This window comes from Chlamydotis macqueenii, chromosome 3, assembly GCF_036417535.1.
Source record: "Chlamydotis macqueenii isolate bChlMac1 chromosome 3, bChlMac1.mat, whole genome shotgun sequence".
NCBI lineage: Eukaryota > Metazoa > Chordata > Aves > Otidiformes > Otididae > Chlamydotis > Chlamydotis macqueenii.
In genome coordinates, this window is record NC_141558.1 from 1,761,417 (window position 1) to 1,785,540 (window position 24,124).

The 24,124-nt window shown below is 46.7% G+C and overlaps 1 protein-coding gene across 2 annotated transcripts in view; it reads right to left on the minus strand.

Moving 5' to 3' along the window:
• The window catches only part of ELP3 (elongator acetyltransferase complex subunit 3), a 90,653-nt gene that overhangs the window by 19,285 nt on the left and 47,244 nt on the right, over nt 1-24,124 (minus strand). For both annotated transcript variants that reach the window (XM_086743678.1, XM_086743677.1), the window contains exons 10-14: nt 17,678-17,871; nt 11,868-11,958; nt 8,287-8,352; nt 2,820-3,047; nt 592-673 (exon numbers count right to left, since the gene is read on the minus strand). In XM_086743678.1, the coding sequence (XP_086599804.1) occupies nt 592-673; nt 2,820-3,047; nt 8,287-8,352; nt 11,868-11,958; nt 17,678-17,871 (661 nt within the window). The remainder of the gene's footprint in view (nt 1-591; nt 674-2,819; nt 3,048-8,286; nt 8,353-11,867; nt 11,959-17,677; nt 17,872-24,124) is intronic.

Here is a 24,124-nt window from a genome sequence, read left to right on the forward strand (position 1 = left end):
ATAACTGCTAATATGAGATAAATTAAGGCACAAAGGTAGTCCCGACCTTGACTTCACACGCACGCGCGATGAACCGATGCCACTCTTAGTCACAATGCTTTGAAAATGAAATAGGGGAGAGGGCTGCAGCTCTTCCTTATACAGCTCCCTTCTTCATGATAACGCTTAATGTATCCTAAAAGCACATCTGTCCCCCCTAATGACGGAAACGACTCTAAAATGGAGGCCGGCAATTTTCTGTCCTCACAAGCTCTGGCAAGCAGCCCTCGACAACAACAACCTGCGAAGGGGCCAAAGCAGCAAGGTCGGAAATAGCGGCGTTGGGAGGAGGAAGATCCCCATTGTCACGCCGTCCGTCTCCTTCGGCGCTAAGAGCAGGACGGTTCCCTGCAGCGCGGCCTCCGGCACGCTGCTTAAAATAATAGTATTGTCTGGATCAAGCTACGAAGGAATTTGACTCCGTTACAAAGAATCATCTGCTGATACTCTACCTAATACCATGAACGTTCACAGCAGTGCCCTTGGCTGCAGCGGGTTTATTTTCAGATTGAGACAGAAAAAAATATATAAATAGGGATAAAGCAAAGGTACCTGAAATTACAGCAATTTTCCACGACCCGTGCTCCTCCTTGGCTATTCTTTCTGCCTCCTCCATTAGTAACATACCAAATCCCTGCAATGGGAGAAACAAGAGGAAGAAAAGGTAAGTTCTGTAAAAACAGAAGGCATAAGCAAGGTCAGAAAGTAAGCGTCAGCACAGTTCCAAAAGACTCATAGTTTTGACACAGGAACGATCAAACCCTTATTGCGGGAGAGGGCTTGAGAAGAGCGCCGCAAGAAAGGGAGACCGACACTAATTGCAACAGGATCCCAGTGCCATTCTGACTGGGGACCTCAGCCAAAACAGACGTGGCCAGACGCTCCAGACCCAGAGACCGGCCCTGCTGCCGGTCGCTTTTCCGACAGACGTCTTGCTTTAGCGCCTCGCGATCTTTATTTTCACAGCCCCTCCAGGAGCCAGGAGCTGTTAGCGTGCTCGTTTCAGGGTGAAGAACTGCGGCACGCGGCGACCGCCGGGCTCGTCGAGGCCGCCCACAAACCGCGGTGTGACCCTCGCACGCCTAGGCTAGGCTCAAGCTCTGTGCCGCGCTCCTAGGCTCGGCTTGTGGCACCGGAGAGGCCAAATTAAAAAGCGTCGCAGAAGAACATCTTAATATTCTGGATCAGCTCCGTGCCTTCATTTACGTTTGGGAATCTTGCATGGCAGGAGTGCTACTGGAATCACAATAATGCTCCAAAATAAGGGAAGAGCCTTTCCACTCTATTTAACAACTTCATTGTCCTATATATCTGGGAATAACGGATTGGGTTAATCCGCTCCTAACATTAGGATGCAGGAATTATGCCTGGCTCTTTGTTCATCCGTTTTCCTGACAAGACGCGCAGAATTGGGCTGTGGCGACACTGAAGCAGATGCGATGTAATTCTAAAAAGCATTTAACACTTAAAGGCATTTTGAAGTAACACGCAGAAATCTTCATTCCAAAACGTCCTTCTAATCAGAAATTGCCCCACGACTGTGAAGAACGCTTTCTGATTAACCTCTTGAACACTGACTGCTCCAAATGAACACGAGTGCATCGCATGCCATGAAATTGCAATTTTAATGTTTGTAGCTGGCTACTTCCAATTCATTTTCTCTCTCTTTTTTGCTTTTTTTTTTTTTCAGATACTTACGATGACCACTTTTTCCTTCCGAAAGCTTTCTGTGAACTATTTTATAGTGGAAACATCCAATTTTCTCTTTTTTTTTTTTAATTTTTGATATTTTTTCCCCCCGAGCCACTGCCATAGGTCACACAGCATCAGTGCCTAGCACAACTGCATCTTAATGCATACACTGAGGGAAAGATTAATAAATACAAGGAAGTTAATTTAAAACATCAGCCCTGAGCACTTCTGGCAAAGAGGACAAACTGATTGCTTTTTTTTAAAAGCTCAGTCTAAAGGTTCGAAACCTACCGGGGCAAAATTGAATTCACATTTTTGCTGATCGCAAGCCACAGCATGTTACACGCAGCAGCAGGATAACGTGTCATTTTCATACAAGTCGCTGCAAGGAATTAGAAACACAGCTTTCCACCCAGTCCTGTCTACGAAATGGCCTCACAAGCGTGTCTGAAGCAAAAAACTGTCAGACCCAACTACGAGACTTTCCCTGGGAGTCACACCAAATCACTTGAACTGATGCACATCTCAGAACCAAAGTTGGATTTCTTGTTTTGGCAGGGAGAACGCATTCAATAAACGTTCCAAATAAAATCTGACCTTCCCATACGTAATTATTTCAGATTTCGGAAATTAAATTCACCTATTGACCAAGATCAATTGTAGAAGGAAATAAAAAGACACAATGGGTGTATCTCCTTTGTCTCCTTTCCAGTTTGCAGTGCAGTGCAGGATATCAAAGGAAAGATGTTCAGAACCACAGATGCTTAGTACTCAAAAACCAAATTAGCACCGGCATATACGAGCTCGTATTGTACACGGGCACGAAGCAACGCCGACAGGCATGCTTTTTTAATCGCAATTGCCTAAACATGATCACAGTAGCAAAATCTCAGAAGCAGCACGATTTCAGCAGGTGAAATGCAAGAAGGGGCTGAAATTCCGTTCTGTTTCTACTGCAGCGGACTAGAATTCAAAGCAACTGGATGAATCTCGGATATAAAATAAAATTCTTCTTAAATTATACCAGGAAGAGGGGTGTAGGGTGCAAGAAAGCGGCACAGATGAAAAACAAAGATGGCTTGGAGTACCTGGTGCTGAAATTTTGAAGGATCCCGACTGCTGACGGGGACCACGCTCCCGTACACGTGCAGCTCCCGGACAATGGAAACGCCTCCTTTCAGCTCGGGTCTGAACGACTCCTCCGAACACTTCCGCAGTCGTAGGAGGCCAACGAGAATATCCTGCTCTGGATCTTCATAGGCCAGGAAGGTCTCCCAGCCACCATTCGCCACATAATCTCTTCTCACTAATTCAATCTGGTCAAAGAGAACAAGTGATGATGGATACAAAGAGGAAAAGAGAAAAGGAAAACGTGCTTAAAAATGTTTAAACAACACATCGAACAGACCAAAACCAATTTCATGGATCCATAAACTGTTATGATTCAGAGAAAACATGAAGTGCTTTCTTAAAGGCCAATTTAATTCTAGATGGATCTTGCAGTACTGGATGAGAACCACTATTACTGCAGTCATATTCAAGATAAAACATGCAACTATTTAAGAGAAATGTATTTGCCAGCAGGACAGAAGTACTCTTCATTGTGTTTATTCAAGAGGAGCGTGGGCAGCAGGGCGAGGGAGGGGATTCTGCCCCTCTGCTCCGCTCTGGTGAGACCCCCCTGCAGCGCTGCGTCCAGCTCTGGAGCCCCCAACAGCAGAAGGACGTGGAGCTGCTGGAGAGGGTCCAGAGGAGGCCACGCAGATGCTGAGAGGGCTGGAGCAGCTCTGCTGTGAGGCCAGGCTGAGAGAGCTGGGGCTGTTCAGCCTGGAGAAGAGGAGGCTCCGGGGAGAGCTGAGAGCGGCTCCCAGTGCCCAAAGGGGGCTGCAGGAAAGGTGGGGAGAAACTCTTCAGCAGGGCCTGCTGGGACAGGATGAGGGGGAATGGTGTTAAAATAGAGGGAAGCAGATTTAGATTGGATAGTAGAAAGAAATTTTTTACTCTGAGGGTGGTGGGACGCTGTCCCAGGCTGCCCAGAGAGGCGGTGGATGCCCCATCCCTGGAAACATTCCAGGCCAGGTTGGCCGGGGCTCTGAGCAACCTGATGTGGTTGGAGATGTCCCTGCTCCTGGCAGGGGGGTTGGACTGGGTGGCCTTGAACGCTCCCTTCTCACCCAAACCCTTCTGTGATTCTATGATTTGCAAGCTTCCCAGAAGGGGTGGTAACCCACATGGCTACCTCGTTGTAAGTCAGACACCTAAACCCCATGTTTCTTGAGTTACTCGAATTCTGTAATCACTGCAAGATCGATGGGGGCAGCGACTCTTGCCACTAACCAAGGGACTTGCTCTAATTGCAGTTCAGCTCCAATTACAAATTTGCTAATGTAGAATGAGTAGTTTTGCATCTGCCTCCACTAAACTTGCATTTAGTCCCACGTCTCTACTGATCTGCAACAGAAAAGGCTTGAGATGCCTGCAGAGTACGGGTTTTCTAAGCAGCAGCCCACATGATTAATTACCAATTAGTTCTTTCCAGCAACGCAAAGGATACATTGACAGAAGGAAAATGTAGTGCAACAGGAGTGGATCTGAAAGAGCGGGCGTTGAGCGAGTATTGAGTCCTAAACATTTTTGGAACACACCATACGTTACACGTGTGCTTTGCAGCATCAGTAGGAAGTGTTTTCTTACTCATTCAGATAGCACTGAAGACTTCAAAACCAGCCAGACCAGCACCCTGAGAGCTGACCAGTAATGGCATATTACTTGCCTCAAAACCAATTTTTGCTAACAAGCTAGACGAAGGCAGCTCTGAAGATCTCAAGAAATGGAAGGTAAAAGCGAAGTGAGAGTTGGCTCAATGTGGAGAATACAATGAAGACCACGGGTAGCAGAAATGACTTCTGTGGAGCTCCTAGAAGCTATAAAGCAACTGGTGGACAAGAGAGCAGAAAGGAGAAAAAAACCAAACCTTCTTTTTCAGACAGCTCTGACGTACCATCATCATGAACTGAACTAAAACCACCACGCAGATACACCTGCCATCATTTTAGAGACTCCTTTAACTTTAGGAACCCAAACGTGAATGGCAGGCGGCGGCGGATGCCCCGTGCACCAGCGCTGCACTGGTGTTTCCATCACTGACATCCTACAGTACAGCACAGGACGGATCCCTACGCACACCTTGCCGTGCTCTTCCCAGTAGTACCACAAAGACTAAAACAAAGGACTTCAGTATTTTTTCTGCAAATCCTATAATACCCAGAAATCCATGAATTAAAGATTTGTTTACAGAAAAGCCATCAGGGCTTCTGTCGCCTGCCTGCTCCGCTCCATGACGAAGCCGGGGCGAACGCGGCTCACAATTAAATCCCTTCCTGACTCCAGAAGCAGGGCTCACTTCAACGCCGCCGTACAGCTCGCGGGGTAAGCGCCCGAGCAGACGTCTGCCGATGTGCCGAGCTCTCCAAGAGCAGAACTCCACCGCAGTTTGTGTGTCAGGACGGCTGACACGCTGATCCAGATCTACCCTTGGGTGCATAAAGCCACTAATGAGGTGGAAACGTACAGGAAAATGAAAGCAAGATTTTTTAAATACCCAGATTCTGCAGTTAGTTTCGTATGTGGGAAAGCAGTTTGGATAAAGCTTACTGATAATTTATTAAAAAAATAAAAAATATTATTCAACATTGCTATGCTTGAGTTTGAAATGGCAAGATTGGAGAACTCCTGGTTTCTCCCATGGACAAAACTGAACCAGTGGAAAGCATGGCCGCATTGCGTGTCCTCCAGTAGGGACTGGATGCTCTGTTACACCCACGTCCAGCCCGAAAGGCACTTGCAGACAGAGATGAAGCAACACTACAGGAACCTTCACCAGGAGGCTTTATCTCGTGCGTGCTTTTAGAGCATCGTAAGCCTGGACCAGATCAGCTGAGCTGCTCAGAAAAGTCCCTACCGGATCGAGCCTTTGGTTCTCCCTGCTTCCCTGGGCAGAGTGTCCTAGGGTACATCATTCCCCCAAAGGGTTCTCAGGGACTCGTGAGCCGTACAAAGCCTTTTCCTTCTGGGATACCGGTACAAACACGGCCGACACCAGCCCGCATCGCCTCCTGGTCGGTCGGTGCGTAGCGAGGCGCGGCAGCACGCCGCAGCCCCCAGTGTCGACCCCTGGTCCGTCAATCACCCTGTGAGCTGGGCAGGAATAGGGCAGATCACCATTTCAGTGTGCAATCCTATTAAATGTCCAGCAAACAAAGGGAGAACACAGTTGCAGATTACGCTCTTAACCTAAACCAGCTACTCCCAGCTTAAAAATCTGCCTTATTCCTACAAAGGCTCCGTACTGAGATCATTATTTTGACACAAACCCCCCGCTTCGCACGAACAGCAGCTTCTGCCTCTTACCCCTTCTGCTTTAACGCTAATGTGGGATCACACCCGTACCGGTGCTGGCAGTGCCCCTGGCCTTTCAAAACCTGTCAGGCCCTCGTCTCTCTACGGCGACAACTCACCAGAGCATTTTTAGGGCCATTCCGCAGCACGGCGCAGCCGTAACCACTCCGAGAGCAAGCAAGCACTTTCCGCTGCTGCGGAGAAACGCCGTTAATTGGAAAGGCAGCTTGGAGGCAGCTCTGTAAATAACCAGCTACGGCAAGTAATCTACTTCAATTTGTTCTCTTTAAAAAAATACTTTTAAAAGCAGACACACCATCACCATTACAAAAATACGTACAGCCTGCCGACCCTTAACAGAAAGAAGCGGCGTAAAGTGTAACTAATTACAGCAAGTGATTAATTCATTTTAGATCTGACATGATAGCCTCTCTTATCAAGACGATGCGTTGTTTACTTATAAAGCCAAGGAAAACATCCTACCTTGTCATTAGTCTAAAGCGCAGGAAAAATTATACCATCTTCAGAATATTTCTCCTGCCTGCTGTCATTATAAATTTTGCTAGGGCTGTGTGATGACACCCTCCTGTCACTCAGACAGATGAGTTGAACAAAGGGAATTTTCAACCTAACGTTGCTTTGAAAACCCTGTGATAAGCTATTTGCTAACTACTCGAGAAATTTACATTTTGAATTGGATTTGCACTGCTGACAACAGACGCCTTGGGAAGATGAAACAACCACAGATTAGGTAGCAGGAGCAGAGCACAAAGGCCGCATGGACGATGTACAAACCAGCCCCTACAGCCTCAGTTCTTGCAGAAATCTGGCAAGAACAAGACAATTTATTTGAGATCGCTATACGTTTCCGTACTGGATTTCTGTTAGGCAAGATGGGAAGTATTGCACTCCATCTGAATTCACATAATGGCTGGAGAAAAATAGAATATGGCTCCCAGTAATCTCTGACTCGCAAAGTGAGAACACCTTTCAGATGTCAACCTCTGAGAATAGGCATGCTGCTCAACTTCCGGCACCAAACTCTGAGCCTCTCTGAAGCCTAAATAACCAGTGGAGCTTCCACAGCAGAACTGAGAGGAGCTCTGTCGGGAATCTCTTTCTGTGTTGACACAAAGAAAGCCTAACCCCAGTCTAGCGGCTCACATCCAGAATGGATACAACGGATTGTACGGAAGAGACAGAGGTATGGAAGCGTCATTCCGATCCAGCTTTCTCCCTGGGGGTGGCAGTGTCGTCTGCCTGGCACAAAGAATTCCTGTCTGAAAGTAAAGGAGATACACAATGGACAACCTCTACAATCATTTCAGTCCTTCCCTAATGCCAGCAAAGGAAGAGGAAGAGAAGACTTCCAGGGTGTGATTTATTAGCCACAGCAGACACGTCTACTAGGATGGATCCAACCCTGTGTGATCTCAGAAAGCTCATCTCCTCGGGTGCCATGGCCACGGACCTCCTGGCAACTTTCTGGAAAGATCGATCCCTCCTTGTAACTACAGTGAACTGAAGGATCAGCGTCCTAAATTGGATGCTTGAAGTTCAGCAGCGAACATTTTCCTTTCTATAAAAGAAGCCGAGCAATCTTTCTGTGGACTATTTTAGGAAGGAACAACACAACGTATGTGTCACACTCCAAATGGATCTGCTCACCTATAAATACATACGTACACGTGCGGAAGTGTATTTATACATACGGCAGTTTTGCCTATAAACATGCACGTTCACAAAAAAAGGCTGTAAATTCATCTTGCTAAACGTTCACTCCTGTTCAGCGTGCACACGCTGGGGTTTTGGTATGTTCTAAATCCAAATTCGTAACGAGGAGGGAGATAAGGGAAGGCTGAGAAGCAGCAAGAAAGAGCTGCTTATTTTGTGATAGCAGCGCAAATACCAAAATAACCGCTGGCTGCAGTCAGTTTATTGAACATGCTGGTCCATAAATTTCAACATGTGACTGTGCTCAAACACAAGACATGGAAAGCTGCTGCGAAAATAAATGGAAAACTGGATCCAGCTACAAAGGCACACCGCACGACTGGATGTGCAACAAATCAGCCCCAACACCTCCACGCCAAAAACACATTACAAACTGTGTCTGAAACAAAAAAAAAAAAAAGGAAAAAAAAAGACAAATCTTACCTGATATGGTCTCACTTTATGGTGAATTTCCTGAATTCCAACCTCTCTTGTCCTTACATCACGACACTAGGATAAGGATGGGAGGAAAAAACAAGTTACACACAAGAAAAACGTGAAGCTGTGAAGCACACAGATTTCCAGCCACCTATTGGGTTCAAAACTAAACTGAAATCGCACGAAGCTGCAAGGATGAATTTCAAATGGCTAGGCTTCCAAATAAAAATGCTCACCGATCCATCCCTAATATACCTCAGAAAGAGGTCTCAGTGCTAAATGGAAAGACACGCTGGCAAAAATCAACTCACTAAGCAACCATTACGGCTTCTGAGGAAACGTACCCTTTGATTCACAAACAGCAGGGTCTGGAGGCAAAGTCAACATACACAAAAGAATAACAGAAGAGGAAAAAAAAAAAAAGACTTTGGCGCAGTCCATTTTTACCCTACACTGGGAAGGTCTAACACAGACAAAACCTACCCTAAGGCACCAGAGAGTCCGTAAATAGCTCGGTTTTGAATCTCAGCAACGCTTATCTCGCTTTTAAATGAGAACTGCTGCAGAAGGGGTCATGGTTTCAGAACAGAGAGAGGTAGATTCAGACGGGGCATAAGGAAGAAATTCTTATACACTAAGGGTGGTGGAGCACTGTCCCGGGTTTCCCAGAGAGGCGGTGGATGCCCCATCCCTGGAAACATTCCAGGCCAGGTTGGCCGGGGCTGTGAGCAACCTGATGTGGTTGGAGATGTCCCTGCTCCTGGCAGGGGGCTGGACTGGGTGGGCTTTGAATGTCCCCTCCAACCCAAACCCTTCTGTGATTCTTTAAGTCCTACCCAAATATCAGAAAGTAAAGCTAACACCGACCTGGCATGCACAGAGCATCACTGGGGCCTGAGATCAACGACAGAGAAAACAAAGAAAGCCAAAAGAAATCTCCTCTCCCTCAGATGTCAGACTGAGGAGATGAGGCTCCAAGCTCAGTGCTTGAGAGGTGGGTTATAGCTTGCATAAACTTTTGGGCTTCTCAGCAAAAGCCAACAAAAGTCGAGTAATTTGGCACCCATCCACGTAAGGAAACAGTTGTGATAGCTCCAGCACTCCCGCTGTGGGAGACTGTGTGCATTCACGTCTTAGGGGGTTTACTGGGAAGCAGAAACCCTCATTTCATTCCACTGGCGTTGCTGTACTTGGAGGGAAGGAAGGTAACTTCCACCAATAGGCTAAAATTGCTCTGACAGCACCACCACCTACCTGCCCATGCATTACCCAAAGCCAGACTTTTAGATGGGGAAAGAATGCGTGAAAATCCAATTCACACAAAAACTCAGAGCTGTGCTTGTTCTGGGTACTCTATCTCATGCCCTGTCCGCCTCCAAATGCTTTTAAATTCCATTATCAGTACAAAGCAACAATCTCCCAAAGAGCAGAAAGAAGTGATTTGGTTTTTTTGGTTGCTTTACACCGGGCCATTATAAAACTGGGATTCACCGTAGTTTTAGAGTAGTCAAACTCTTCCCTGCTTTACAATTTCCCAGCTACTCAAACAGCACAGTCAAAGGCAGAGGAACATCCCCTCTTCACTAAAAACACCAGAACTGAGGAGGGACAATATATTCTGGGATGCTGCTTTAAAATTCTGTGTCCCAACTGCGTATTTCCACTTGCACTCAGCGGCTGGCAACCACGACAGCCAGCCTGTGGTCCCGCCAACACGGTTCCTCAAGAGTAAGTTCTTCCTGACGACTGCAGACACGAGCTGTGGCATTGGCAGGACTGATCCCCATCGCTCAAACGCCCTCCTCTCCAAGCCGTTCCCCAAAGACGGATGCCAGAACTGCCGGAGCTAGTCAGCCGGCTGATCTTCACTATTCAGCTTGCAAATCTACAAGATTCCTACAAATCCCTTCCTTTTCCAAGCTCAGAGACAAAAAGGACAACAGCATGCTTACCGCTTTCTACCATGACACAAGAAAATCACACCGGCACCTTAAATTTCAAGCTATATTGCAGCAGATCGTTTGGTTCCTCATTCCGTCAGCTGCAGCGTTTCTGCCTCACTAAATTAAAATCTATAATCACCTGCACAGCGGAGAGATTTACGGAACTGGTTCTTCTGAAAGCGATGGCTGCCAGCCTGACAAGCCCTTTACCCGTTCAGCTCAGCCATCCTTGCTTCTCCAGCTGCTCTCGATCAGGTTCAGATCAAACGACGCGGTTTCAGTATCGAACCCAGGGAAGAGTTCGCCGGTAGCCCTAAAGAGCTCAATCGAAAAAGCTTAGCTGCACCGCGGAGGTTGTCTCCCCTGCTCGCTTTTGAAGTGAGAAGTCAGCAGGAGGGATGGAAGCTTCTGCGGCTGGCAAAGCCGTCTGCCAGATCCCAGCTTGCTACTGGAGAGAGCCTGGGAAGAATGATTTCAGGAGGAAGTCCAGGGCATCAGCTTAGGAGAGATTAAGTGGTACGGAAAACCTAGCTGGAAGGAAAACAGTCTGGAGCTTATTTTCTGATCTTTTGCACTGCAACTGCAGGATCCCAGAGAGATGGCAAAGGCAGTAAGGAGCTAGATGTAGACCGCAGAACTATCCACGAGAAATATCAAAACCAGAGGTCAGCAGCACGAGCTGCTGTGAGACCGCAGGCACACAAGCAGTAGCTGGAGACTTATTAAGGCTGGATGCTGTAATGCCTCAAAACCTCTTTAAAAAAAGGTGAGCTAGAAAGAAGGAGCGCTAAATCACAGCACAGACACATCAAACGGTTGTGGTGAGAACCTGCCCCTGCCTGAGCACCAGGACACCAAGGCAGTTAAAGCCCCTCGGAGCAGTCTCAAGGAGCGCAGGGTTCGTGTGAGGTTTTGTCTTGGAAGTCGGACATCCCAAGAAAGGGAGAACTTGGGCGTAACTTTGCTGGAGGATCTACAAACTGGGCTGATAATTGGGATCTGGAGGGAGGTTCAAAGAATGAGCAGTGTCAGAACAGACCCCGGGGGGCACCGCGAATGCCGACCGCCGCAGCAACCTTCCGAGAAAAATCAGGACTGCGTCTACGTACCTCCTTCTGACTTCAACTATAAATGCAATTCCCTCCCTTCCCCTCCTCCTCTCCACCCCCGCTCATATTTTTATTTGACCTTAGAAATATCAAGACTATCAAGTCTCATTTGTTTGTGCTGAAATCTCTCTTGCAAGATTTCTCTGGCCTCAGACTAAGAGCTTTTCTTCCAATTGTTCCGTCAAGTAAGTGCATGCGTGGGAAAAAGAAAGGAAGGAAAATTTCTAATAGCATAAATTAAAAAGAAACCCTCCTGCCCTCTCTCTGATTTAAGGGCTTTGTTCTGTTAAAAAATGGAATATCACAAACTAATTCCCCAGTACCTTCAGGACCAAGCAAATAAAACCAGCTTTTCAGAAGCATCATCAAGGTGCTTTTTAGTCATTAACATTTTTTGAAAGGCCTTTGTAGATCAATTTAGTTCAGCAGTAAACCTGGTTTCTACTGTGTCTTCTGGTCATTACTTTCCTCGCTACTGCTTTGTGTGAAGTCATCGAAGCGGCTCTCCCTCAACACCCATTCACAAGTATTTTACCTGCGTCCCAAGATCTTTCATCCTGGCCAAGGCAAGCTCTCTTAGGTTCCCGTGCTCCACTCCAGAGCTGACCAGTGGCATGGGGATATCTCTGCATAAAAGAGGGAAAAAATAAACCTCAAACAAGTGCACTAGCAGACAATACACCAGAAAGCACCATTACCTTTGTTTCAAGTCTTTGGTTGGACATGAAATAACACAGAAAACACAACTAAAAGCAGAAGAAAAATGAAGGGAAAAAAGCTACAGATTTTATTTCAGTAAGAAGGCTGAAGACAAAAGTAGGCTTTTACAGTCCTGAGAAATAGGTTGTAATTTTGCTCTCAGTTCTTCACTTGGAAGCCTGAAAAAGAAAAAAAAAAAAAAAAAAAAAAAGGATAATCTGACTCCAGGTCACATGTTCTTCATGGTGCTGGAGACCAGCAACTGCGAACCAGAATGCGTCTTTTTGCAGTCTCCGAGTCGAATTCCCACCAGGGAAAATTCACCAGAATTTTTATATTGGGACGCTAGCTGCTTAGAAGTGAGAGTTTTGTTTAGCAAATGATTTGCAGCAAAGCCCAGCCGGGAAAGTTTAGGGCCTTCCCATGGGAAGGTAAATCAGGAGTCTGTAAATGGCAGGATTCCTTCCTTCAGTTCTCCAAGGGAGATACTGAAACGAAATTTGAAAGCAAGACCAGGTTTGGCCTCTCCACTACCTTCCGGGGCGGTCTGTCCCACTAGAGACCGGGAAAGCAGGACACCATCCCTTAGGGAAGGGAGGATTTACGCGTCCAGATCAAGCTGAGAACGAAACGTGCGGGTTATTGGCACACCCCGCTCCACACTCGCCGCGTATCCGACGCCGTACTACACGGTGATTCCAAACGCTTCTCCCTCCCCCTGCTCAAACTCCAACATGGCACCCAATAACACAGCACCCAAGCGCACCAGCGTGTAATCCAAACCCCCTCGGATATCCTACGGGGAAATACGGAGTGTGAAAGCTACTCGGCACATCGTACAACAGGCTGGTCTCAAAACGGGGCTTAAACACTCCTTGGTGAGCACTCCTCCTCCTCCTTTATCTACGCAAGCATTCAGAGCGGAGACTATCACAAAAACCACACAGAGAAGGGATGGCTCAGGGAATTGGTAATGTAATTAGCTTAATCCATCTTGCTTCAGTAGTGATTGAAAGTCATCACCATCTAGCAGCTGTCTGATGACCTCTGAAAAACATATTAACGATCTATTCCGTTCCGTGGTTCCTTGAGGACTCGCCTTCGCACCACGGCCTCCATTAACAATTGCTATTTTTGGCCGTAGCCGTAGAAAAGATAAAGGTCTTCAAGGGTCCTAAAGATCCGATCCTGGTGCTGCTTCAGCCTCGTAGAGGTCTGAGACGTGGCAAGGGGGGCAAGAAAAAGAGTTTTCCTTTACTGTTGAGAACAAAAACAAGCGCGTCAGACTCCGGGATTCTCCTCCTGCTTCAGCATCGCGCTCCAATTTCGGCACAACGTTCTCCAGCAGAACGGAGGCCCAGTGTTTTACTTTCCTCCCCCGTTTTCGCTGCTCTTTTTTCTACAAAGCCAAAGGGTCTACGAAAAATTCCTTGCCTCTTACACCCGCGTGCCAAAAAGCTGAGGCAAAACACAATTAGCTAACCAGTCCATTTATTCGGTGGATTTCTTTGAGTAAATAAAAGACTGCAGAGCCAACACAACACACTTCAAAGAGCTTCAATTAGAGGAAATGAGCACTTCACACGGTGACTAAAGGACACGCTGGAGGAGAACGGCATTTTCGGCAGGGTATGTTAGATCTACAGTGATAATCTAACTAAACGCCTTTCTTCTAATTATGGAACAACTCCAAAAAGGCAGGCCGTACGTATTTTCCCCACAGGGACACAGATAAAACATCCTGACTTCTTCCGGTACCAGGTCTTTGGCTAAATCCAGAGTCAGCTATGAAATTGCAAATGAAGTACCGCAAATAAAAGACAGAGTACAGCATACAGTAACCTGAGCCTCTCTCATCTGCCTACTAGGGAGCAAGCTAAATCAAAACAGGAATGTGAAAAATAAGCTTTTTAAGAAACAGAAAGCAAGAAATAGGTTTTTCATCCCCACCTCAGTCAGGGCAGAGTATTTAAATCAGCACCCTGCGTGCATCCCACGTGTACGCACGACGGCCTATTATGAACAGCCACAAGACAGCACAGTACCAGCGATCCCAGGACTTGTTAAAATGCTAAACAAATTCAGGGATACGGGGGATTAAACCCTGACTTTATTACTGTTAAGGTGCATTTTGCCAGAAGTTTCAACAGGGCCTATTTAATATTTTTTTCAAGCATTGTGCCTCTCTTAGGACACTGGGAAGCAGTTGTTTGAAGCACACGGTGAAAGCCTACAGACCTTGAGCCTGCTGTCGGCTCTGACTTGTTATAAGATCTTGGCTGAGTACGGTATTTCGTTTCCTCATGCCTCCATCTCTCCATCGGTACGGTGAAAATAACATTCCTATAAAACACCGAGATCCACGAAAGGGAGAGGCTCAAGGCGTGTGGCCCTACTGTCACTTCACACCTCCTCACACACCAAAGCACTCTGGTGATAATGATGTCCACAAACACTCAGGACAAACACAGTATTAACTATCTCTGACAGCTATAAAACACCCTGGAAGATACATTCTCCTCCAACCAGCCATTACCAACAGCATCTAATTTATTTTTTTTAAACGTATTTAACCTAGTTTCCTGAAGCAGAAAGACTTCTCCAGCGTTTTGTCAGTGACACCTCTCCCATGCTTACCTGACTCATTAAGCTGATTATCCTGAGCACGTGTTGGACTACAAAAACACTGAATCCCTGTGTTTCCTCAAAACCTGGTACTAGGGAACAGAGATCCCAAACAGTGGTCCTAATAAGGGCACAGAATCACAGAACGGTTTGGGTGGGAAGGGAGCGTCCAAGGCCACCCAGTCCAACCCCCCTGCCAGGAGCAGGGACATCTCCAACCACATCAGGTTGCTCAGAGCCCCGGCCAACCTGGCCTGGGATGTTTCCAGGGATGGGGCATCCACCGCCTCTCTGGGCAACCTGGGACAGTGCTCCAACACCCTCAGCATACAAATTTCTTCCTTATGTCCAGTTTGAATCTGCCTCCCTCTATTTTAAAGCCATGACCCCTCGTCCTGTCCCAGCAGGCCCTGCTGAAGAGTCTCTCCCCACCTTTCCTGCAGCCCCCTTTGGGCACTGGGAGCCGCTCTCAGCTCTCCCCGGAGCCTCCTCTTCTCCAGGCTGAACAGCCCCAGCTCTCTCAGCAGCTGGTGGCGTTTGCTAGAAGACCTGAATGCTGATACCAAACGGTCAGTCGGGATGCAGAGAGCTCAGGACAAGTTGTCCTGGGTGCAAGCTGAATCTGAAAGGATTGTGGAAACAGAGCCTGAAATATAAGATGCAAGGATGGAGGACTCGTGGCAGCAAGCTGGAGGGAGATGGAAAGGGCCTGGGGCAGCAATGGAGAAAAAAGTTGCTGTCCCCAATGAAGAGCGTTGGGAACAGGTCACAAATGTTTTTGGAAATCAGGCTTTCTTCATTATTCTGTTACAGAGTCACACAATGGCCCTGAAAGCAATTTAGATCAAAGTAATAGCTTTTGGACTTTGCACTGGAGGTGTAAAAATCTGTAATCACCACGAACAAGCTTCAGATAACATGAGCCAGTCAGTAAGAAAACAGCTATTCCACTGGAACATAATAACTGACAGCCGGGTGACAGCTGGATGAAGGCTGCTGCTGTCGAGAGAAGAAATCAAAGTCAAGCTCAGGCAAATCCGCACACCAAGCAAAGACCTTTCCAGGCCTGTGCTCCTTAGGAGAAGACCTGCTAGGCTGCAAACTTACGCCATCCTCTAAGAACAAACCTGTTTGTTTTAGATAGGATGCTATGGTGATAGCATCACGAACAAAGGGGCCATTGCATCTACAGTGCAATCGAGGAGGAAGAAGATGTGCAGGGAGGGAAGGCAGGAGCATTATTAAAGGCAAACCTCCTCCAAGTGACGTGAAAAGCCTGGAGGAGCATCACGTAGATATTTCCTGTAAGCCACCTTCTGCCTTCTTCATCAGTATCGCATCCTTCTCCTCAGAGTTCAGCTACAGCCACCGCTTTCCCACAGTAACAAGGATGTGAAGAAAGGATCTCCTGGTGACAGAACCTGTGTCTCGGTTACTACAGACTGCTGGATCACAACCACATTCATAAGCCTAATTAAGCTTCGCCGTATTCATATTTAGCTTCTCTTCCTCTTTTGTAACTTTGGAGAGCTACTCCAGAACCTCAGACCTGACCAAAATTTCCCAGTTTCTGCCTCGTTTTATGCAAGGCTACTTCTTATTTTCTTGTTCCCCGCCCAAATCAACGTTCCCATTTCTTAAAAGGTTATTTTCCTTCGCTCACAGATCTGCAGAGATCATTTATGTCCCCATCTATCCTTCAAACAAAAGACTGATGCTCCTCTGCACATATTTCCACAGCTGAGTTTCTTGAAGACTGGGATTATTCCAGATAAGGTCTTACCCAAGCCTCGTCCGGCTCCTGCATTAATACTTTCATCTCTCAGAAGAATTATCCTGAAAAAAATGCTTTTCACAGCGGCATCCACCAGTGGTTTATTCATATTACAGACCAAGACGCTAAGAACATTGCCTCCTCTGCTACTGTCCCACGGGGATCTCATGGTTTGCAGCAGAACCCCTTCTGAGTTTGACCTCAAACTTCCCTGAACCGCATCTCATCCCATCTCTATCGCTCCAGCTCCACCACCGCCAGACCTGCTTGTGCATCCTCTCTCTTTCAGCGACGCTTCCCAGCCCTGCAAGGTTTCCTCAACGCCCTGTTACTTTTTGTGTCATCATAAATAAACATAATTTTGAGGAAGATTAGATTTTAAATGGATGTTTGAGAAACCCCGCTAACAACCCTGAGTCCATACTTTCTTTGTCAAAGCCACCCAGTGCTTCTTGCCTTCTTTCTTCTCGACCGTGTTTCTCTCCTTATCCCTGCTCCATCACATTTCTGATGGGGCACAAAATCAAATGCCCTGGAGAAGTCCGGGCAGGTGAGGTCTAATGCACAAGGCCTCCTCATTCTGTGTGCTCTGGGAGAGCCAGGCGTTGGCACCGTTTCCACCTCCTGTAGCTGGGAGCCAACCGAGTATTGTCTGCACGTGCAAAAACAGGCAAGCATGCTACAGCCTCCCTTCCTAATATCGGAGAGATGTGGGAGATAACAGAAGAAAAACACCACCACGCTGAAAACACAATGCTAAATGCAAGTATTATCTATCGTCCCGGGAGGCGAGTGCCAGAAATAATGGCATTACCGTACTACGTCTGCGAAAACCCTGCAACGCCCGCGGGGAACGACAGGAAGTCTCTACAGCCAAAAAAAAAAAAAGACACACCTCACAGCTCCTGTAATAAATATAGGAAACCTCACCCACAGTCAAGAGGCAATCACCCAGCAGTATCATGAAATTACTGTGCGTGCTGCATCCTATGCTCCTCCTGACTGGCAGCGAAAGCAGGGCCTCCAGAAATCCTGACGTTTCTGGCTGCGTTAGAGAGGCAGTTCAGTTTAAATAGCTTCTCGTTCTGCTGGGCCTTTCCCATTCTGAACAGATAGGAAGTCGTTTTAATAATTTTTAGTGCGTTAATGATTAGGGCTGAAAAAGAATAAAAGGCAGATCTTGCTGTAATTAAAGAATCCCTCCAAGTCCAGTGAATCAAGGTACAAAGCCCACCACAGACAATTACCTCTGAACACGGTACACACGTGTCCACGGCGGGACGAGGGCCAGGATTCTGGCCACCAGATCCACAAGAGTGCTGGGGGGGTAGCTCTTGTATCTCCCAGTCTTCCAGAGCTCGTACAGACCAGTGCCCCGGATCACCAGTGTCGGATAGAGCTTCATGCCATCTGGGCGAAAAGCAGGATTCTCAAAAAACTCCTGAAAAAGTGGAACAAAAAATACAAGTTACAGCAAAAAAAACTACATTTCCTAGGGCTTCAGTGCCTCAACAAAACTAATTTCAAGACAGATTTTGTAAAAGACAATTGTAAGTGAGGTTTAAGAACTACTGGCTTACACTGAGTTGCCGGTATTTATCACTTCACGACATTTTTTGAAATAAAAGAGTATGTTCTAGATGTAAAGCGAAGGCCACTAAAGAAAAAAAATCCACGTGACAACGCTACGAGTCAAATCTGCATTACTTCTACCTTTCAGCGTGAATTCAATAGATATTGCAGCATTTATTGTAACCGACTGCGCGGAATTAGAACAATAGAGATGAGTGTACTTATCTCCAATCTCAGCAGACCACATTTAGAGATTAATCAATGTGTCTGGGACACATCATTTGAATAGCAATGGAGAAAAACAGATTCATTCTACAACGATGCTCTGAACAAGCCCGGCGAACGGGAGGACAAGCTGTATCTCCTGCTAACTCCTATGACTAAATCCCAGCACAGAACTGCAAAACGAACAGCGCTAGCTTGAGCTACACAACAATCACATTGGGTTTTTTTTTGCAGATTAGATGTCAATAATGACAATTAAAATAAAATCACTTACAGAATTCAAAAGCCAGGCAAGGCATCCTGAACCGAGCAACCATTAAATCGACTTCAGCGGTGACATGGCCCTCATTATAACAGCATCTACGCGCCAGATCTAATAGTGGATTAGACTGTTGCTCACTTGAAACCCACTGCTTGATTCTTGGAGTTCCTGGAGCGCGCCAGCGAGCCCTGACGCCAGGATAAAGTGCCGTTAGCTGCCTGCTAGGAGCGGGACCTTCCTGCCCAGGCAGCACTAAGCGGCTCTGTTGGCTCCCCGTGCTTCACAAAACCCAACTTCAACGCGATAAAAAGCAGCAAATGGTTTGCTGCTAGCTTAAGCACGTCAAAATGGATCTGCACAGGTGTGATTGCATGCTAGATCCAGGACAAGGATGGAAGAGGCGTGCCAGCGTCAGAGGAACGGCAGGACCACATCAGCCCCGGCCTAAGCCTGGGGCCAGCTCCAGCAGCCTCTGCCCTGCGCGACCACGCTCCTGTGCCACCCTACCTGCTGTGCAGCTGCGGAGAAAAACAGACCAGAGAGCGAATCCAGCTGAAAAAAAGAAGTCATTGACAAAAAAAAAATCTTTTCAAGGTAGACTGGCCTCCTGAGGGATCTGTACGCATCCTCACAGACAGAGAGACAGGGACAACTGAGTCACTTTAAGAGACAAACCAAGACCACGGATAAAGTCCACGTCGCAGCCGCAAAATTAACTGTCAAATCCAGCATTCATGGTCTGATGAAGCTTCAGCCATCATCACCCCAGCAGCACTGCTGGCTTAAGGAGCAGTCAGCTCCAGACGGCCCCATAAAGCAAAAAAAAACAACACAAGGGGGAGGTTCTGGTTTTAAATTTTGCAGGGTTGTTTTAGCTCAAGTTACCTGCAGCTCTGCAAAACGGTTGTGCCAAACGCTGCTGCTGCTGAGAGAACCCCATCCAGCTTGTGCTCACTCCATTACAGAACGGCTAAACAATTTGGTTCACGCGGAAAGCGAGGTGCACGTTCTCCACCTCCGCCTCCAGGAGGGAGATCTAAGTTACTTCTCCTCAAAGAGTACCCCAGACGCAAGACCAACCATCCCAGACTGGTAACACACCTTGCAGACCATTAAGCTGTGCTACCTGTAAGGTTTACAAGGAGGTTGGCCAAAGGCAGATGAAGACAGATGAGTGTGAACCCCAGCGTCACCCCAGCTCACTCTGGAGCGCATGTAGACATAAGACTGGTCTCCTCCTTTCCTCAGGTCTGTTTACGTACACCATAAACACTCCTTTCTTTTATTTCGGTGTTGGGCCGGGTTACGGAGCCATCTATTGAGCAGCGCTGATGAATCGCAGAATATCTCAAGTTGGAAGAGACCTATAAGAATCACGGAGTCCAACTCCTACTAAGTAAGGTCAGAAACAGGATCTGCCCTCATGTGACAGCAGGGAACCATTATTTCTGCTTAATGCATCTCTTGGAAGCGCGTGTCCTCCCCTCTGCCCCAAGGGTTCAGCTTGACTTTACAGGTCAATACTGTCGCTGGCGGCTGTCGGAGAAGGCAGACATGCTCTGCCCTTGGCTGACCACTCTTACCACTTCTTCTGCGCTGGCCCTGGTGTGCAGCTGATGCTCAAGATGCAAAGATGGGGAAAAAAAAAAAAAAAAAATCACTGGACTCATTTTCAAACCAGCCAGCTGAAGCAGGTGTGTAGACCAAAGTCATATAGCATATGAGGTAGCATCGGGTCAGAAAAATAATTCAGAATACTGCTGTCCTGGAACAACCCAAAAGGACACACTTCCAGGTTTGAGGTGCTCTGACGTAAAACAAAGCAACTGTGAAAGAAGGAATGAGAAAATCGTGCTGAGGTGATTGCTCTGACGAGAGGAGCTCTATGGCCAAGTGGCACTGAAGAAGAGAAAGTCATTAAGGTAAGGAAGCGATGATGCTTCCCCAGTGAGATACAGGGAGGTAAATAAGCCACTCCAGCAAGGAAAAAAGGCTTCCAGTAAGGTCACGCATTAATATTCGCCACGACACCGAGCTGAACGCAGGAGCACGTATGATTCACCAGCCAGAGTATTTAAACGCTCCCCCATTTACATTGCAGATTGAAGGCTGGCATCAACACAGCGCTGAGGTCAAAGCCACCCAGCAGTCGAGGGCAAGGTCACAAGTTAAGGTTTCTAATCGCATCGTGAATTTTGCCACTTCACGCACGCTGCGCATTTTACGTCAACATATTAAGCCAGCCGATAATGCTGCTTCTTATTGCGGCAACGCTGGCATTCAAACAAAATCAATGTATTTATTTCTTCAACTTTTTCTCAAAATGTTCCTCAAGTTTAATTATTTCAAAAGCAATTAATTTCAAACAATATACCAAGGCAGGGTCTCCCTCTTTTCCTGAACCCCTTTTACCAGCGGTAAACTTTAAAGAGTTTCAGTAAATCCCAACGTTTAAAGGCTTAACCTTTCCCATTTTCCAACAGTTTTGATTAAGTCTCTCATGAAACAAAGGAACTACGAAATGCCAACACATGCCAAGCTTTAGTAGGAATTGTAGCCTTTTCTTTTTTTAATTAGACACCTTAAAAGGTGTCTTCGACTGATAAAAACGTTCAGAACAGTTTACTGCCAAAACAAACTCAATACCTCAAACAACATTTGTTCCAGAGACGACCGTCCCCAGCGTCACTGGAGTCACCAGGAGGCTTTCCATCAGCTCCAGTCCTCAACCTGGGCTTAAATCCGCGTCTGCTAATGCACCACGAAGCTAAAGACGACCCAGAGAGGAAGGATCCTTACGTATCCCCCGTCTTTTTTAATCACTTGAGGACGCGGCGTAGCGCTCTCGCAGGCGTGAATATTCCAAACGGAAGCACATACAGCTTCAAAGCTCCTAAACCAATTTTCTTTGGACTTGGAAGTTTTCTCCCCTCTAGCTAAAAACTGTAAGCCAACTAGCATTTAAAGCATCTCATACAATAAAGATGGATGCTAGAGGAACATTTTAAATTTGGGCTTGTAGATGATGGACATGACATTAGAGATGATTGTAGTGGTTTAATTGTAATTTAAAAAAAAAAAAAAAAAAAAAAAAGGTCAATTCAGATCAGCTGAAACTTCTGGAGGTTCATAAACATGGACCTTCTCGTACTCTAAAATAACACTTCTCATAACCTTGCCCAATGTACACGGTAACAGAGAAAAGTTGAGCACTTTTCACAGGAAATAAGATAATGAGTAACCAGAGAATCCTGGATTTCACAACTTTGTTTTGCTTCACCTGAGCTCCATCAAACATACTTTACTTGTAGGAACAGCTGCTCTGTGAATTACAAACCATGAATCTTAATAAGATCCCATCAACACACGTTCAGTCTACAAGGTTATACAAGTGAGCCACTAACATGTTTTATGAGAACAGTAATTGATTTTAGTAGCACATGCCTTTGTGGTCGAAGTTCCCTGTTATTAAAGCTAACGGCATCTACAGGATCCATTCATCCACCACCTCATAAACTCACTGCCACTATGAATAGTCAGGGTCCAGCGGGTGTAAAATTAGTCATTTAGATGCCAAGAAGCCACTGATTTTTCCATCAAGGCAGACGTATCAAAGTGCGCGATGGAATCCTTTTGTCCAACTCTCATCAATCGCTTTGACTCTTAAAAATTGCATGACATTGTAATTGCTGTCCAAGAAAACAGACAGCAGTTGAAAACCAAAAGTCAACCTAACAGTACATGAACAAAAAAAAAAAATCAGAATGTAAGAGGAGATGGTATCCAGAGATGAAGTCCTGAACTCAAGTAGGATCATAGAATCTTTAAGGTTGGAAAAGACCTCTAAGACTATCAAGTCCAACCATCAACCCAACACCACCATGCCCACTAAACATGTCCTGCAGTGCCACATCCACACTTTCTTTGAACACCTCCAGGGACGGTGACTCCACCGCTTCCCTGGGCAGCCTGTTCCAGTGCCTGGCCACTCTGTCAGCAGAGAAGTGTTTCCTGCTATCCAACCTAAACCTGCCCTGGCACAACTTGAGGCCGTTTCCTCTCGTCCTATCACAAGTTATTTGGGAGAAGAGACCAACACCCACCTCCCTACACCCTCCTTTCAGGCAGCTGTAGAGAGTATTTCACTTTCATGTGTGTTTGCAAATAGAAAACCCGTTAGTCACCCACGTATCTGTTCAGAGTTGCGACAGAAAGGCCAAATGATGTGGGACCACAACGAGACCACACAGCGGTTTGGTCCCATTTTGAAGTTTGGTAATGGTACAGCTCAGCCATTATTAAAAGATTACACCTTGCCGTTCTAATCTGATTTTACCGACCACTTTAAGTACAGAAGAAATTAGAAACATGTTTTGAAGACGTCCAACAGCTGCAGTTCTCCAAATGGAGAAGAATATTACTTTCTGGGATTGCACTCCAACATTTTACAGACCAAAGCCTCAGCTGCCATCTTTAATTTTCTTGCTCTCAAGATGTTCAACTGCTTGAGGAGATATCCGGTATAGGATAAGCGCAGCAATTTTTTAAAGGATTTACTAAAATGTCAGGATTTGTTCAAAATAAAGGTCACCAAAACCTATTTTTTAATGACCGTCCACTAGAAATCAGGTGCCACTCAACCTGATTCTTGAATTGGTTCCTCTACTACAGTCCCTGCATTAAACAGACGATCAAATTCACGTCTGGCTCCGTTAAGATGAACATTATCTTCACTCCCCACATTACAGCACTCCTTATCTCCATCAGCTGCGTTATTTATAACTGAATACTGGTGGCACTTGAAAGCTCCTGCATTGAATGACACTTCCAACTCTACAGGGAACGAACAATCACTTAGTAGTTTAATTATATGCATTAACAGAAGCTCGCGGCTCAAAATGCGGCTCCATTTTAACTCTAAATTTGCATTTTCCCCTCTTTCTTGTAAATGCTAGTTAATTAAAATGTAATGATAGGATCTGCATTCACTGATACCGACAATGGCCTAGTGACCGAGAAGCACAGGATAAATTGTGCCTTTTACTGCCTTTGGAGCAGCCTGGGAAGACACGCAGCGTCAAGCACCAGTTGCCACCTGAGAAGCAAGAAAATGTCGTGCCAGCAGCAAGCTGAGAGGTGGTCATTGTAAAGTCACTTCATTTCAACATCAATAATTCCAGGCACAAATAGATGCTGGGTGGAAAATGGATGGAGAGCAGCCCTGAGGAGAAGGACTTGGGGGTGCTGGTGGGCGAGAAGCTCAACACGAGCCGGCAACGTGCGCTCACAGCCCAGAAACCAACGGCACCCTGGGCTGCACCCCCAGCAGCGTGGGCAGCAGGGCGAGGGAGGGGATTCTGCCCCTCTGCTCCGCTCCGGTGAGACCCCCCTGCAGCGCTGCGTCCAGCTCTGGAGCCCCCAACAGCAGAAGGACGTGGAGCTGTTGGAGAGGGTCCAGAGGAGGCCACGCAGATGCTGAGAGGGCTGGAGCAGCTCTGCTGTGAGGCCGGGCTGAGAGAGCTGGGGCTGTTCAGCCTGGAGAAGAGGAGGCTCCGGGGAGACCTGAGAGCGGCTCCCAGTGCCCAAAGGGGGCTGCAGGAAAGGTGGGGAGAGACTCTTCAGCAGGGCCTGCTGG